Source organism: Centrocercus urophasianus, unplaced genomic scaffold, assembly GCF_019232065.1.
Source record: "Centrocercus urophasianus isolate 14NV4802_14NV808 unplaced genomic scaffold, USGS_Curo_1.0 seq_14, whole genome shotgun sequence".
NCBI classification, from domain to species: Eukaryota; Metazoa; Chordata; class Aves; order Galliformes; family Phasianidae; genus Centrocercus; species Centrocercus urophasianus.
This window is the reverse complement of record NW_024884586.1, coordinates 36,284,259-36,299,671: the sequence shown is the minus strand read 5'-3', so window position 1 is coordinate 36,299,671 and position 15,413 is coordinate 36,284,259. Positions and strand designations below refer to the sequence as shown.

The 15,413-nt window shown below is 38.5% G+C and overlaps 2 protein-coding genes across 14 annotated transcripts in view; one reads left to right on the top strand and one right to left on the bottom strand.

Annotated features, from left to right (window-relative positions):
- Positions 1-15,413, top strand: part of PTPN21 (protein tyrosine phosphatase non-receptor type 21) — a 58,713-nt gene that overhangs the window by 34,832 nt on the left and 8,468 nt on the right. For 9 of the 13 annotated variants that reach the window (XM_042815095.1, XM_042815092.1, XM_042815093.1 and 6 more), the window contains exons 19-21: positions 406-9,653; positions 11,229-11,461; positions 12,690-14,366. In XM_042815095.1, the coding sequence (XP_042671029.1) occupies positions 406-534 (129 nt within the window). In that variant the 3' untranslated portion in view covers positions 535-9,653; positions 11,229-11,461; positions 12,690-14,366. The remainder of the gene's footprint in view (positions 1-405; positions 9,654-11,228; positions 11,462-12,689; positions 14,367-15,413) is intronic. The other 4 variants (XM_042815091.1, XM_042815089.1, XM_042815090.1 and 1 more) reach the window with 4 other exon arrangements.
- Positions 12,712-15,413, bottom strand: part of SPATA7 (spermatogenesis associated 7) — a 36,325-nt gene continuing 33,623 nt past the window's right edge. The window contains exon 12 of the mRNA XM_042815101.1: positions 12,712-15,299. Coding sequence (XP_042671035.1) covers positions 14,808-15,299 — 492 coding nt within the window. The 3' untranslated portion in view covers positions 12,712-14,807. The remainder of the gene's footprint in view (positions 15,300-15,413) is intronic.

Here is a 15,413-nt window from a genome sequence, read left to right as displayed (position 1 = left end):
TCATCCTTTAGCCAGAATTATAAATATAATTTATAATTGTATTAGTACAATTATAAAGTATTTAGCAATAACATTATGTTCAATCTGAGACTCAACAAAGTGATTGTTTCATCTGTTTATTTGTCCTAATAACTGTGACAAACTTTTGCAGCCAACAGATTTTTGAGGATCCACATATCCCAGAAATAGACAAATATTTCACAGGTGAGGAAGTTGAGGTAGGCACACGGTCAGTGGTACAGTGAAGTCTGTAGTGAAGGTATGGGCAATGCATTGTCAGAGGTGAAATTAGAGCAGTTCATTCTGTCCCCAGATCACTGGTACTGTGCTGAATCTCCTGCTGAGAAAGTACCAGCGACTCTCCTTGCTCAGTTGTAATGGCTTTTTTTTTCTTTTCCCCTCCAGATGCTGGACATCCCACGAGTGCTGGACATGTTGAGGCATCAGAGAATGATGATGGTGCAGACTCTTTCTCAGTACACTTTCGTCTATGGAGTTCTCATTCAGTTTCTCAAAAGTTCTAGACTTATATAATCCCTGCCAATTCCTAAGGGACACTGCAAGAGTTTACAGAAAGAAAGCTACAGTTGTCCAGGCAGACCTGCTTTCACTTTTTTTTTCTTCTTCATATGATGAATCACGCAGTTAACTTTTAGGGCTGGTATATGGCTGTTAGATACAAGTCAGTGTAGCAGTACTAGCAAAGCAGGATCTTCACTGGACTAAATTCTTCCTGTGTTCAGCTGGAGCCAAATTAGGGAATGATTTTACTTGTACTGGTTTTTAGTACTTGTACGCATTTTTTTAGGGTTGTTGGGAAAATAAATTTCTAACGGAATGGAAATACATGGCACAACTTAATAACTTTTTTTTTAACATTATAATGAACTGTGCAAAAGCTAAAATTTGTTAGTGCACATGGGGAGAGAAAACTGCTTCTTGGGGATGTCAAGGTCTTACACACAGTTTCTGCTTTCAATTTTATATTTAGACAAAAAAACATCTATATTTTTTTTAAATGAAGTTTTGGTTTCCTCTGGTTTACTTAGCAGAACTAGCAGCTCTCAGATACTTTAAGTTGTTGCTTTACGGGCAGTTATTTTTCTATTCAGCTTTTTTTTTTTTAACTTTCAAAAAAAAAGAACCCACCCAACTTTTAAAACACTATTGTTTTTAGAGAAGATTATCTATGCTTGAACTAATTTCTTAAAAATTGTGCTTACAGTTCTAGTGTAATAGGTAGTAACAGAGTGCCGTGTAATAGAACGACAAGTGAAAAATCATGTTAACTGTTGATAATTTCCATTTGAGTGGAGGCATATTTGCCTATTGACTTGTAGACTACAGGCAGGGAAAAAATAATATAATTATCTAGAGTTCTTGGTAATAAACAAATGAGAGAAAGTACATATTCAGTATTATTCAAAAATTTAGAGGACAGTTTGATTTTACTGGCTGAAATCAAAGTGGATGCAAATATTTTAAGCACTTTTTTGCTCTGTTATTTATGTAGTTAAACATAGAAACTATAATCATATATTGTTTCATATGGTAATATGCTGTTACTAACCTATTATTTGAGGAAGAGCCTTTAAAGTTGATGAAGTGAGAGAAGCAAAATTGGAGTAAGAAGGTGCGTAGTGGTGAAGATGAAATAGTGGAGATGTGGCAGCTATGATTGCTGGTTTATGCATGGCAAAGATGACCATTAAAAATATTTATATTTCCAGTCAGGAAAACCTTTGAAGCACCGGAATTTTCTCTAGAGTCCTTCAGATTATTTTGTCAGCAGTAGAACAGATTTTGCTAATGCTGTGCAGCATTGCAATGAAGGATGTTCACAGGAGCCATTTGAGAATGCCTGCAGAATGTAAGAACGCTAAGAGGTAACACTGGAGATGAGGTATTTTAGTAACTGCGTAGGTTGCAGAGTAAATGGTTGCGGCATAGATGTGAAGATGTCCTACCCCTGGTAGGTTCTGTCTTGTCCCTGAATAGCATGGGTCTGATCTGTTGACAGTATCCTGAATAGTTCTGTGTCTGTGTTTTTAAAATGAGGACGGTGTGGTTTTGCCTACTTTTGGAGTGCTTTGACCCTATACCAAAGTGAGCTAACTTGTTTGTAGACATCTAGTGTAATTTCCAACAAAAAATACTATGGTAGACAAGTGTGCAGGTACATCTCAGTATCCATTTCCCACAGTACTTGCTTAACAAAATGAAATGAGTCCATGAGATTTTTTTCCACTGGTGAGATGTTGTTATTCCCTGAGTTGTGACAAGGCTTTGGAAGCTATTATGAAGCATATCCCCTCTCCTCTTGTGAAACAATGATTGTCCTCTCAAAACACAGATTAATAAATGTTTTGTCAATTTCCTTTTTAATAAGCTGTTTCCATAAAGATAAACACAAGGTCCAAATTACATTGTGCTAATATTTCATTCCATAAAATACGTGCTACTTTAAAATACACTATAATATTCAACTAGTGCATTTGGTCTTCTTTCAGGCAGTCCGAATTGTTCTACCCTCAGTAAAAAAAAATATTGAATATTTCAAATGGAGGGAAAAAAAATGCCTAGCAAGTAGTAACTGCCAAACATAAAACTGAGTGGAATAATGCCTTATTCCAGAGGAATAACCTGGAAGTTATTGAAGACTGATTATGCATATAGTCTTGCAGGCAAACAAGTTTGACATGTATGCGTCAACAGAAATACCACTGAATGAAGCAAATGTATTTGGCTATTTGTGCTATCTTCTGTTATAGAAACATTGATTTGTTTTTCTTTCTTTTTTTTTTTTTAACCACAGTTTCTGAGTGAAAAATGTATGCTCCAGAATGTAGCTTTTACCATTTCCAAAGTTTGAGCTATGATCTTTAAAATGTGATGCATGTGCTTTTAATGAAATTGTAGGTGACCATAACTTTGTGCAACACTTTTCTGCCATTCAGCAGCTCTTGGGACAGAATGTCAGGTATGAGGCATTAAAAAAAACAAACAAGCAATTTCATTCCAAACTTGTGAGATAGTTTCTGAGGTGGCTGAGGAAGCTTTTCCCTTCCATTTTCTTCTCCGTCTTTCTGAGAGGAAGTGAGATCACTTTCAGAGGTGTTAGCTCTCTAACCTGGTAGTCACAGTCTGTTTTTTTTAAAAGCAGTAACACTGCTACTTCCTCCACTTCAGCTTTTCAGTCTTTCCACTTGTAGTGCATTTTTGCATTAGTAAGACTTGACTTTCTATGAACCTTCCTAATGAAGGTAGCAGGCTTGTTTTTACATATAAGCATATGGTGCCAAGCGGGCATTGAAAACAAGCAGTTTCTCTTCTGGAGATACCAAAAGAAATAAAACTCCACAATCTCCTGTCACAAAACTAATTTTAAAAATGTTTAGATTTTCAGATAGCTTTTAAAAGAACATTCAGTTTTTAGCACTTTCTTGTTCTGAGCCTTTAAGGGGATGCTTTGTACATGCTGTTGTGCTGGATGCTTTGTGAAGTGTGGGACTTTATAAGAAAATCTGTGGCCCAAATCCAGTCAGAGCCTGAGTGGAAATTGGATCCTTCTGTCAAAAGCTTAAAATTGTTAGCCATTTTGCCAGGTGTGCTTCTCTTACTATGGGAGAGAAACCAGGTAATTATCATGTAAGATTTGAGCTGAACTTATTTAGTAGGAAAAACAACATAATGCTGATCTCTAGGAATGCCAGAGTTCTCAGGGATAAATAAAGGTGCTATATTACTATCAAGAGACAGATGTGAGCGTCTTTTGTGGTCTAGGTGGTAAATGCTTTCTTAGGATCAAATTCCTCAAAGAGTCAGGAAAGGAACCAATAGATTGCTGTAGGGGCTTCTGCACATTTGATTTCTGTCTTGTTTGCTCTGAAGAGAGATTTTTTGGACAGGGAATCCTTGTAATCATGGAATCCCAGATCTTCTTTAAAAACATAATTCGCAGCCCTGTTGATTGTGACGATGACACTTAGCAGGCTTTGCTGTCAACTGCAGCTCACTCTTCGCTCATTCTTTGATGGAGGAGCTTCATGCTACATGACAGTTTTGCACTGCTTCTCTGCAGCCCGCAAAACAGTGATCCCCTTTTTCTGCTGCATATTGGAATGCAGTCTCCATGAATAGCAAAATTAAAGGCCTTGATATTGCTCTCACTGTGATACCATTTGCACACATGAAAGGTGAAAACTACAACTGCATAGGAATGTAATAAAAAATAGAAGGTTGCAACCTTCAGAGATGTTGAGTGGTCTTTAAGGTCCCTTCCAACCCAAGGTATTCTGTGATTCTAAAATAAATGCATACTGGAACGGAAAAATTCTTTACATTTTGAGAAAGTATGCATTTTTTGTTCCTCTTTAAAGTGTGTGACACTTAAAGCACTTTTCTCCAAAATACTTTCTTAATTTTAGTAACTAAGGCTACCAGAGGCTGCTGGTACACTTATCTTGTTGGAATCTTTGTTAAAGTTGAGTGGCTCATAGTTCTCAACAGCCTCTGGACCAAACCTGGGAACTGCGTGGTGGTTGTCTCATAAGCTAGCACTGTAATGAGACCTCGGTTTTAATACCAGTACTGTTACTAAAACACTGCAGTTAAAATAGTGAACTTGTTACTATGCTACAATGGTTAGCTCAAGTTATTAATTTAAAAGGAGCAACAGATCAACTGATAATAATTCTTTGCTTTAGGTATTTATTGTTCTATTTTCCTTTCCAGTACAAAAAACACATGCAAAGCCAGAGCCCAATCCCTCAAGAGGTAAAAGTTCTGCAGTTCTCGTGAGTGGATTAAGTAATGCTTACTGCCAGTGAAAGCCCTTAAAATGTGAATATTCACATCTACTTTGAATTTAAATATAGATTGCATGAATTAATCAAAAGAATGCATCAGGAATGTGCCTACATGAAGCTAGAACATTACAAGGAAAAGTAGCTGAGGTGACTTGGAAGAAATTCTCTTGTAAAAGTACAAAATGTTAGAACTGGAGAGTGTGGATTTGAGGAATGGCTGGAAGGCATTTGGAGGAGGAATTGGAACATTTTGTATCCACAGTGGAGCTGCTAGAAGGGTTTGATTCATATGGTATGTTTTTTTTTTTTATTACACAGTAGGGTAAGTGAGCATGTAGTCATAGGTGTTATTTCTGCTGACTTTTTAAAATGTGATTTTTGAAGCTCCAAATATTATTTCAGAAGCTCTGTTATTTTTAAATATATTCTTTTCCAAACAGATTCAGTGCAATCTGTCACCTCAGCTTCTGTTTGCTTACTAAAGGTCAGATTTTAAGGCCGCAGTCTCAGGTTTTAGGCGTGCAAGCTGAAGGCAAAGGGGCGTATGTGCAAATTTGTGCTGATAATTTGTAATGGATGCAGATTAGATTATTTCAGAGTTTAAATGATTTGTGAATGCAGCCAGCTGCTTACTGTAGGTATGAACTGGATCGAGCTAAGGCTATGCTGAAAACTGGGCCTTTGAATTGTGGAATTTGGCATATGCTTACAAATATGTTACATTGTACCATTTGAAGTACAGTGCTAATAAAATTTCAGAGAATTTCAAATGTGCTAGGTTATAGGAAAATATCTTAAACTTCAACAGCAACAGCTGTTGCAAATATGGCTGTAAAAAAGATTTCTTACAAAGATCCTGTTGGGGACCAGCTAACTTGATGCGTTTTGCTGGCATCATGTATGTTCCTTTAAGGTCTACAAGGACTGAAAAAAACATTCTTCATTTCTATGTGCATTTCAATAAATGGCTGCTAAATGACCCTGGATTCTATTTGCAGTTTTCCATGTGATGCTGCGTTTAGTGGTAAAGAGTAACCTCCAGTACATTTGTTACTTAGAAGCCCATTTTTCAGCTCTAATTGGGGAGTTAAGACAGAAATCAAATGCAAAAATCTAACAAATAGAGTTTACAACAGATGCAGTGTGTGGCAAGTTAGAGAGCAAGCCTGTAGATACTGTGGTTTTACTTTGTTTCTAGGCAGCAGTCAAAACTACCAAATTACTGCTTTTGTGAGCACAATTTCAGAAGGCGCCTTTTGAAACCTTTTTAAAGGGAATTTAAATGCAGTTTTTCCATTTGGAAATGTTTAAGTAAAATTAGGACGTGTGGAAGTATTTAATGACAGTTAAGTTTTAGAATGATAGGAAACACAATAGGAAAATAGGTCCTCCAGTCTGTCACCTTGCTTATCCTGGATGATTCTGGCAGACAAGGTGTATATGCTGTCCCTTTACAAAGATACCTTCTCAAGTTCCTTTGAAACACCCAAACTGCTTGTCTTCTTTATGACTGATCTGGAAATTTTAGACTCCAGCTTGCAAATCAGTAGGTAGGTACCCTCCTGCACACTGCTGAAATCTCTTCACCCAGTTGAAGCAAGTAGGTGTTCGAAGTCCTTTCAGCAGTTTTGTAGGGCTTAATGTCAGACGAATGCAGGATCTGGCTCAGTTTTCTTCTGTTTTCGTTTGAGCCAGTATGGAAGGATTTAAATGGGACTTTATTTACAGTAGCAACATGAATTTTTGAGTATTATTTTCTAGTACAAAGCTAGTGGTTAACACGTCTATTTTTGCTGTCTTGCCATCAATACTGTAAAAATCTATAATCAAAACAGCTTTAATTCTTGTAAAACTGAAATTGGTTTGTAAAACAATGTAAAAATTGTGTTTCATAGACAGAAAAGCTTGTATTACTGAATGTAATATATGTGAAATGAATATATTATAGTCTATTTTTGCCATGAAAAATAAATATTTGAAGCAACGATGCAGTTTTATTGTTCCATTATTAAAAGAAAAATCAGTGCTGTGTGTTCCAGTTTGGAACTTGGCCTTCTGTGCAAAAAGATGTTATCCCTCTTTTAAAGCTCTGTGAGTAATGCCCTGGTTTACAATATGAAGATAAAGCTTCCACTGGCAGGTACTAATTGTTCTCATCTTTGAGGTAGAAAAGTCACACGTCTGCCAACCTAACATCATTTTTTAAGTTTTTTCTTTTTTGCATCTTATAAAGCCATTCTTAATATTGAATATTCAATTTCCCTTTAAGCAGAGCTTACAGAAGTTGAAAAGCCCTTTCCAAAAGCCCATGAGAAAAGAACATCGATTATATGACTTAATGAGTAATATTATTTACTTAGCATTATTGAAGCTGCTACCAATACTTGTTACTGAAGTTTTTGTTTTGTAATTGATATTTAGTCAAAAATGGAAGCACACAAACATAAAAGGATGTACTTCACACTGGACACCGTAATTGCAGACCAGGCAATTTCACATCCACTGTCCCTGCAGAACGCCATATGCACAGACTCAGTTATCAGGAAATACTGGGCTTTTAATTAAGATTTGTATTACAGGTATGCTCTACTTGGTGGCATTAACGCACATAAGGTAAAATAACATACGTATGTATGTAACTGTCTGATCATTTCCTAAACCCTGAGAATTTCCCTGAGGAAATTCTGTGTGGGCAAAGCACTCTTTTTGGCATGGGGCCAGAATCAAAAGAGCAGCCTGTTGTTTAAGTCCAGAATGGCTGTAGATAGATAAAGATTACGTGAAGCTCAGCAATGCTCAATACCTAGCAGGGAGTTTGATGTCTGACAGTTTCTCTGTTCAGGATATAATGACGTTCTGGTATTTTTTTGTTGTTGTTTGTTTGTTTGTTTTGGTTGCTGTTATATCCACTGCTTTTCTTTAAGACGTCAATGATGGCATATAAATGTGTTTTCTCTCTTCCACTGTTGTTCTGATTGTTGTCTGGAAGTCTGGCTTCTGCATGAGGACAGCAGCTCATAGCACTGCAGAAAGAAATTGCCAGGCTACCTACAGCACCCAGAGGACAACTGATGAATGGACACCATTTGTGAGTATGATGGTGACTGCATGTATGCAGGTACCAAAAGGAGAACGGTGTTGCAGAGTTGGAGGTGAGTGAGCACTGGATGTATGATGGATGCTCATCAGCTCGGCACTAAGCAAGTTACCTTGTGTTGCTCTGGATGTCATTGGCTCAGTCTGGCTCTTGGACAGGGTGAACCTTCTGCATTTGAGTGATGGCTGTGTTGTGGTTCTGGTGCTTAGGGAAATGATTGTTCTGGTAGTTAAAGGCTAGTTCTGTCATTACTACAGTTGCTTTGAACCTAGCCTCGTTAATTCAAAGAAAAAGCAAGAGTAAGTAGGAAATGGTTGAGCTTGGGACTATTTTATCACAAAATAACCTTTGAATTCTTGGCATCCTTTGGGAGCTTTTTTGAAGAAAGGACTTCAAGGCTTGTGCCTGTTGCACTCTCTGGAGAAAAAAAAAAAAAAAAAAAAAAAAAGACACATGGGGAAGCTAGAAGGGAGAGAGCTTAGAAAAAATCTTTCCTATTTCTAATTAATGCCCACATCTCCTAGAGATAAGCAGGACAATCCTTCAGAAAGATATCTAAATTTAAGCCAAACATTGGTCATACTCAACTAACCAAAACAGTGTAACTGCCCTGCATATTTTATGGATTTAAGGTATCTGCTGTAATAGAAAAGCAGGAAAGACATTGAGGGCTTGCACATGAGATTTCTTAATCTAAGGTTCTTAGTTCAGATTATTATTATTAGCTATTTCTAAAATGATAGTCATATGCCTTAGGTAAATTTAGAAGGACATCAAATCCTTCCACGAACAGACACAGAATTATCATACCCAGAGGCAGATGAAGAATTTTCACTGGTGTTAAGTACCTACAAAGAAAGTCCCTGTCAAGCCTGGTTAATACTGATAATCAGTGATTTGAAGGAACCGCATACTTTGATGTGTGCATATGTGTGTCTGCTGTCTTCTCTCTGCATACCATGCTATTCATGATTGTGGCCAACAATGTATTTCCATTATCAGAACCTTAAGCAAAAATACTTCGGAGGTTTAAAAGGTTGAAGACTGTTTTTAGTTTGATAATGCTTAAAATACTGTTTTAGTAGGTAGCTGTAGGTCTCCATCACTTAATTTTCGTCAGTCACCAAACATGCACTTTTCTTCATAAACTTGGGGAAGCAATTTAATTGGAAACTGTAGTTCTTAGGGAGCTGTTCTGCCTCAGTTTTCCAGCTCAAAGAAGACCCATCCTTTCACTGACTCATTATAAATACAATGTTGTTTTTATTTCCTGGTGCTAGTACTCCTGAAAGCTCCCTTGCTGAGGTAGGCCAGCAACAATAATCAGTACTTTTGATTGGATTTTCTCTGGAGATAACTTCTGCTTGGAAAAAGTGGCAACACTGTTCAAATAACAACATCTGTTTCCTCCTTCGTAAAGAGAGGGGAAACACAGCATTGTGTCAGTAGTCAGGATCAAAATGTAATTAGGAAAGAGGAGGAAAACACAATTGTTCGGCAAAAATAGAAACAAACTTCTATGGTTGATGAAATATTTGTCTTTTTTTCCCCAAATTTCTCTTAAGGCTTAAAGGGCAGAAGGAACTGTTGTGTTTGCAGGATAAAATGACAACCTTATCTCTCTGCACAATGCTGGTCTTTAAATAATGACAAATAAGCAGAACGGAGGCTAATTTACATTCACTGTTGAAAGAAACTGGAAATACTGCTCCAGTATTACTAGCTGAATTATCTCTATACCTATGAAGGTAACTTTGTGAGACAGCCTATCTTGTTTCTGATTTGCCCCATAGTTTTGTGACTGGAATGTACCAGAGACTGCATCATGGGTGCAACACAGTGGCAGGGTGGTCTCTCACCTCTCAGTTGTCACTTTGGGTAAAGGTTTTGGAGCTGGTCATAAAAAGAGTATGTCGAAAACCCTTTTGGGAGATCTCACTGTGCTATGAATTGAACCAAGCAGAGGCTTTAAGAAGCTCAGATATTGAGGAAGAGCCATGAAGAACATGTGTGCCATAGAAAGTCACTGTGGGGACCCTTGACATAAGTAGGTTGAAAGCTCTTTTGTGCAAGGCTGAAGACTCTCAAGGCTGGAGGGAAGGGCCCACCGTGAGAATTTGTTTCTGGGGAAAGGAAAACTGAGAGGAGAGCTTGAAGAGTTCAGCTATTTCTCTTGTACAACCCATTGTTATCTGAGATGACTGCACCCAGCATTTGGGAAGCCTCAGAGCCAGCTCCCAAACCTGTGCTATCTGCATCATCTCTGCTCTTTCCCAGTGTCAAACACTGGGAAAAAGGGTGCCAAATGCTTCCAGCTTGAATTTATGGCTGGGGAGGCCCCTGCTCAGAGGTCCTGTGAGGAATTCCCAGGCTGACAGGAGAGCTGATGGCCTTTGACACATTCCTTAGTTTCTTCTTTGGCATGTGAGTATGCTTGTGAGCGAGAGAAAGAGATAACTGGGTTGGGGTCACTTCATCGTTCTGCTCTTCATCTCCTGGAATTGGCTGCGGGCTGCTGTGAGATGTAAGGCATGCTGCAGCCTTGTGCAGATACTGTAAGGGGAGTCCTGTGGGCTTGCTGAATTCCTGGGATAACTGCTGAGATCTCTGCACCTCGTGCTTCAGAGCATGCTGCCCGTCCTCAGAGAACTGGGGTGGTGTAGCTCTATAGCCTGCCAGACCAAGGCTGTGTGAGTCTCTCAAGTTTCAGATGGTCTCCCCCCAACTCCTTTTATTTAGCCTTTACTTGCCCTTCTCAAGATCTAATTTCATTCCACCAACGTGATAGGACTGGAAGGACTGCACAGGAGTTTTGCTGTGCTGAGCATGCAACAAGAACAACTACTGCACAGCAGTCTGTGCTTACTCTCAGTGAGACAGTATATACTGTGACTCTAGCATCCCTACAGCTTTTGCAAACCAGTCCAACAGCTTACCGTGTGAGTGCAACTTTAACTTGCGTGTTGTCACCTTGGTGTCCTGCACACCTTCTGCCTGCCCTTTGCTGCCTGCTGAAATGTGCATAGTGAGTTCATTAAAGAGACCAAGCCTTCTATGAGGCCTGTAGAGTTATGCTGTTGAGAGTTACTTTGGATGTTTTCTACAGGGAACAGAAAGCCCTGAGCATAGTAGGTACAACATTGTTAATTTTGGTTCCCTTTACCTGAATTAACTTTTTTTGTTGCTGCCTTTGCTTGATCTCATGAAGTCCTCGCAGGATTTCATTTAGGGGGTTGAGGTAGAGATGAGCTATAGGTCTTCTGTGGCTCAACGGATGAACTGTCATGCAAGCAAGAATTACTTCTGCTTCTTTCCCTTCCCAGCATTGTGTTCTCCCCATGACAAGTTCAGCTTCCGCTGGCACAAGATCCACTTACAGGCTTTGAAACTGGATTCCCTGACTGGTGGTGACCCATGCAACATGCAATGGTGCAGTAGATTAGTTTACCACTCACCTGTTTGCACATCAATTGCTTTGCCACTTGGAATGAAAATTGATGATGAATGTATCTGAATGAAGCAGATTTCACTTTCGATAAAGAAAACAGGACTGCTGGTGAGTATTTGGGTCGGTTGTTTTGGAGTAAGAAATTTTAAGCCTCAAGTTACAGTGTTGTGTTTTTTTCACTTTTTTTTTGTTATATTGTTTAGGTTGATTAGGGATAATATGACAGTTTGGGTTTTGCTTGCAGGTTTTCCTTTTTTTTCTCTATATAGCACTTAGACACCTAAGCACCTTCTCCCTTCATCACACGAATCTTTATTTCAAATGATCCAAAACCCTACTTTGATTTGTAAGCAAAGAGAATCCTACCTCTGAAAACTAGGCTACTGATGACAAAAATGTAGGCTTTAGAAAAAAGAGATTTTTTGTCACAGAGCAAAGTAACAATAATGGGCTTTTGATCATTTGAAGTAAGCATTAATGCTATTAATTTGTTTATTGCCTAGATGAGCCTGGGCAGAAATAAATCTTTCTATTGTAGATCACAGCAACTGATTGCTCCTAACAGTTACTTTCAAAATATTCAGATCTGTAGTCAATAGTGGTGAGACTACTTTGTTCTCCTAGGGCTTATACCAAAATCTGAATATATCGTCAAGTGAATAGAAACTCAAGGTGATAAGATTAAAAAAAAAAAATTAAAAAAAAAAATGCCTTCCCTACCACTATTTTATATATATATATATTTATTTATATTATACATATATATAAATATACTATTTATATATATAACCCCAAAGCTTAAGAAAACAAAGCTTGCACTGCTGATTAATCTTAGCAGTGATGTGGGTCTGGTTTGTGTATCAAATTGCTTAAACAACTTACATTTGAAGAACCACCAAATGTAAATGTGAATAAGGAAACAAGGAAATATTAAGCACAGGATAGCCTGAATTTACTTTTGGATCTATAGGTGAGATAAGCTAATTGATTTCATATTGATAACATCTGTCTCGAGTGTTCTTTCCCCACTACCTGTTGGTAATGGTTGTACAAGAAATCAGTTCCCCTGCCTGTGCTGACTATTCTAGTTGTCAGCACATCAGTGTGCTCCTCTGGGGTTCCTTACTGAGTATTTCACTCAATGTCCAGGAAATTTCTGTAATCGTGGTTTAGGCAGACAGATGGTTTCTTTGTAAAAGGTCAGTTTTTATTAATTTATTTACTGCTATAACTACCACCTACCCAGATAAAACGTCACCAATGTTCAGACAGCTCATCCACAGGAAGCATGGTCAAGGAACAGTACTTGTTTATTTTCATGTTACTCATACTGCAGGAAATGACTGTGTCATTATTTGCACCCTTCTGCATGCTGAAGTCATGACCACTTTCACTGCTATGCTTTAACTTGCGGAATTTTAATATGAATCTCTTATTAATACTTAATCAGACTTACGTTGACCACAAGCTGAAGTTTGCTGAGTGATCCTTTTTATAAGGTAGGTTATACAACAAAGTAGTGGGAGAAAATTTCTTAATTCCGTAATAGATCAATGTTGGAGAACTCAGAGGGAGGGCTTCAGGAGTCAGTGTGGGCATGGCAGAGGAGCAAGAAGGCTTTGCACCTAGAGATGGCTCACCACACACTTTAGTTCTATATATAAACCATATTTGGAGGCAACAGCCCTAGCCCGTCACTCTGTGTTAATTTTTTTTTTCATATAATACACAACCCAATTGTCTGGGTGCATTCTGCTCTTCACTTCTGGGCTAAGGAAGATAAAGGGAGTTGTTCTGGGGATGGGAGAAGGGTTTCAGTCCCTTGTGATGAGGGAGAAACGATCCTGGCACTGAGTCAGTGCTGTGGCTGTGTCTTCTCAATGAGACAGGCTCTGATGGAGCAGTGCAAAATCCTCACATCATCCCTACTTTTCAGTGAGCCAGGGGACTCAGGCTGCAGGCCAGACTTGTAAGATAGCCAGCTGAGCATGGCAGACGAAAGACCCATCTGCTCAGCCACGTGTATGTGGGTAAAATAAAACACACTCTGCTGTCACTGTCAACAAGGGTGATTTATCATTAGGACCAAGACAGCCAGGAAAGTGCCTTTTCGTTTTCTTGGAAAACATGCACTGTACTGCAACACTGGTGAGTTCCAGAAGCATTGCTTTTATTTGGCTTTTTGAAAGAGCTTTTGGGAGTGTTTTGTTCTTTGTTTTTTCCCCAGAAAAGCTTATGCTTCACAATGAAGCAATGGTCTGTGGTTACTGGAGCTTTTGGCACACTACATTCAGATGCTGAGCTTACAAGTTTAATAGTTTACCAGAAGCTCTTGAGCCACAGAGGAGGTAGCTACACATGCAGGTTGATAAGCTCTACCATTTGGGTTTGTCCAGCTCTTCTTGGACCTTTTTTTTTTTTTTTTCTAAACCCAAAACTCTCTGCAGAATGCTATACCAAGGTTGCCATCAATGCAAGAAACTGGACTGTGTATTTTGGTGTTATGCACTGTGAAAACTGTTGCAGTCTTCACTTCCAGAATTACCAGCTAAATCATGGACAAGTAGGATTAAGTAGCTTAAGAGCTGTGCATAAAACAAGCTGCACGTGTACGGAATAGTTTAAAAGCTGCTGTATGCAACAGCTAGAACTGTATGTCTGTTTCTGACATGAGATCAGCTAATAGAGCAAAACGGTTTTTACACCTGTTGATGTACGGAATAAGACAATCCAGTTCACAGCTGCGAAAGGAGGAATGACCAGCTAGCAATATCAGAAAGAAATGCTTATTTTTGGAAAGTTGGCTGTCACTAGTCAAGCCTTATTTCATTCAAGCTAAAGCAAGGAAACCTTGTTTGCTATGTTCTACAGGTACTGTGAAAAGAAAAAAAATAATGAGATAAGAACTTCATGCTCCAGTGGGATTTAACATCAAACAATGGCAGAGCATGAAGAGAGGAAATAATGCTGCCTTCTTCCAGGCTGAACAAACAGTTCTGTCTCTGCTCTGCAGGTAAGTAGTACACCGTATTTTAGTGTGGGTAAATTGAGTTGTTCTTGCAAACTGCAAAAATCTTGCATCTTTATAACATGGTCCACCATTATATTAGAAATGTCATCAATTAATTTTATTTGCTATAAATAAAAACGATAAATATTTCATAATTCTGCAGCTTTCTATAAAATATGCATCTAATTTTACTATTCTCAAAAGTTAGTTTTGGGCAGTATGTTTACAGACAAAATATATGAAGTATTTTTTTAAGTCATTTTACCCTTTACAGTCTACATCAGTACAGAAATGGTCACCAATCTGTAATAAATACTCTGCTAAAGAGAACACAGTGATTCTGTTAAAACACCTGAATATAAACAATTTGCTTCTCTTTATTTAGTGAATGGCAATTCTCTACAAAAATAGCTTCCTCCCTCTTTAACAGCTAAATTTTGGCCACTATGATGAGTGGTCATGTGTGATCTGAAGGACCTCTGCAAAGTTTTCCTCAAGATCATCAAGTTCCTTGTTGGCTCCCAAATCACTGTCACAAGTAATCAAGTTTAGAGTTTCCTCACATGAGGGTGAAGTGTCTGGGTCTTCAGATTTCACACAAGCATGAGACTCTGTCTCAGCATTCATCATTTCATCAACATCTTCTGAAAAGTCACCCTTGCTCTCTGTCTTCTTTGAATTTTCATTGCATAGTGGCACTTCACATGTGCTTGGTTCCTTCGATAACAAATCCATGGTCTTAAAGAATTCTTCACTTTTCGTAGCTTTTCCTTGCTTCTGACTTCTACTGCAAAACTCAAGCTGTTCCATCATATTAACCTTTCCCAGATCCAGTGACTCAAAGGCTTCCCAGCCTGTGTGGATTTGCTCAGCACCACTGTGTGGGCTGCAGCCAAGGTCTGCTTTAAGCACATCCAACAGGTGCCGCATTTTGCTCTAGGAGGTGAAGAAATAAAGGGTGATATTTCTGCAGCTAAAGCCCATAGCACTTATCTGCCCAGAACTCAGGGCTTCATTCTGGCTAAAGAAATGGAGGTTGCTTGCAACTGA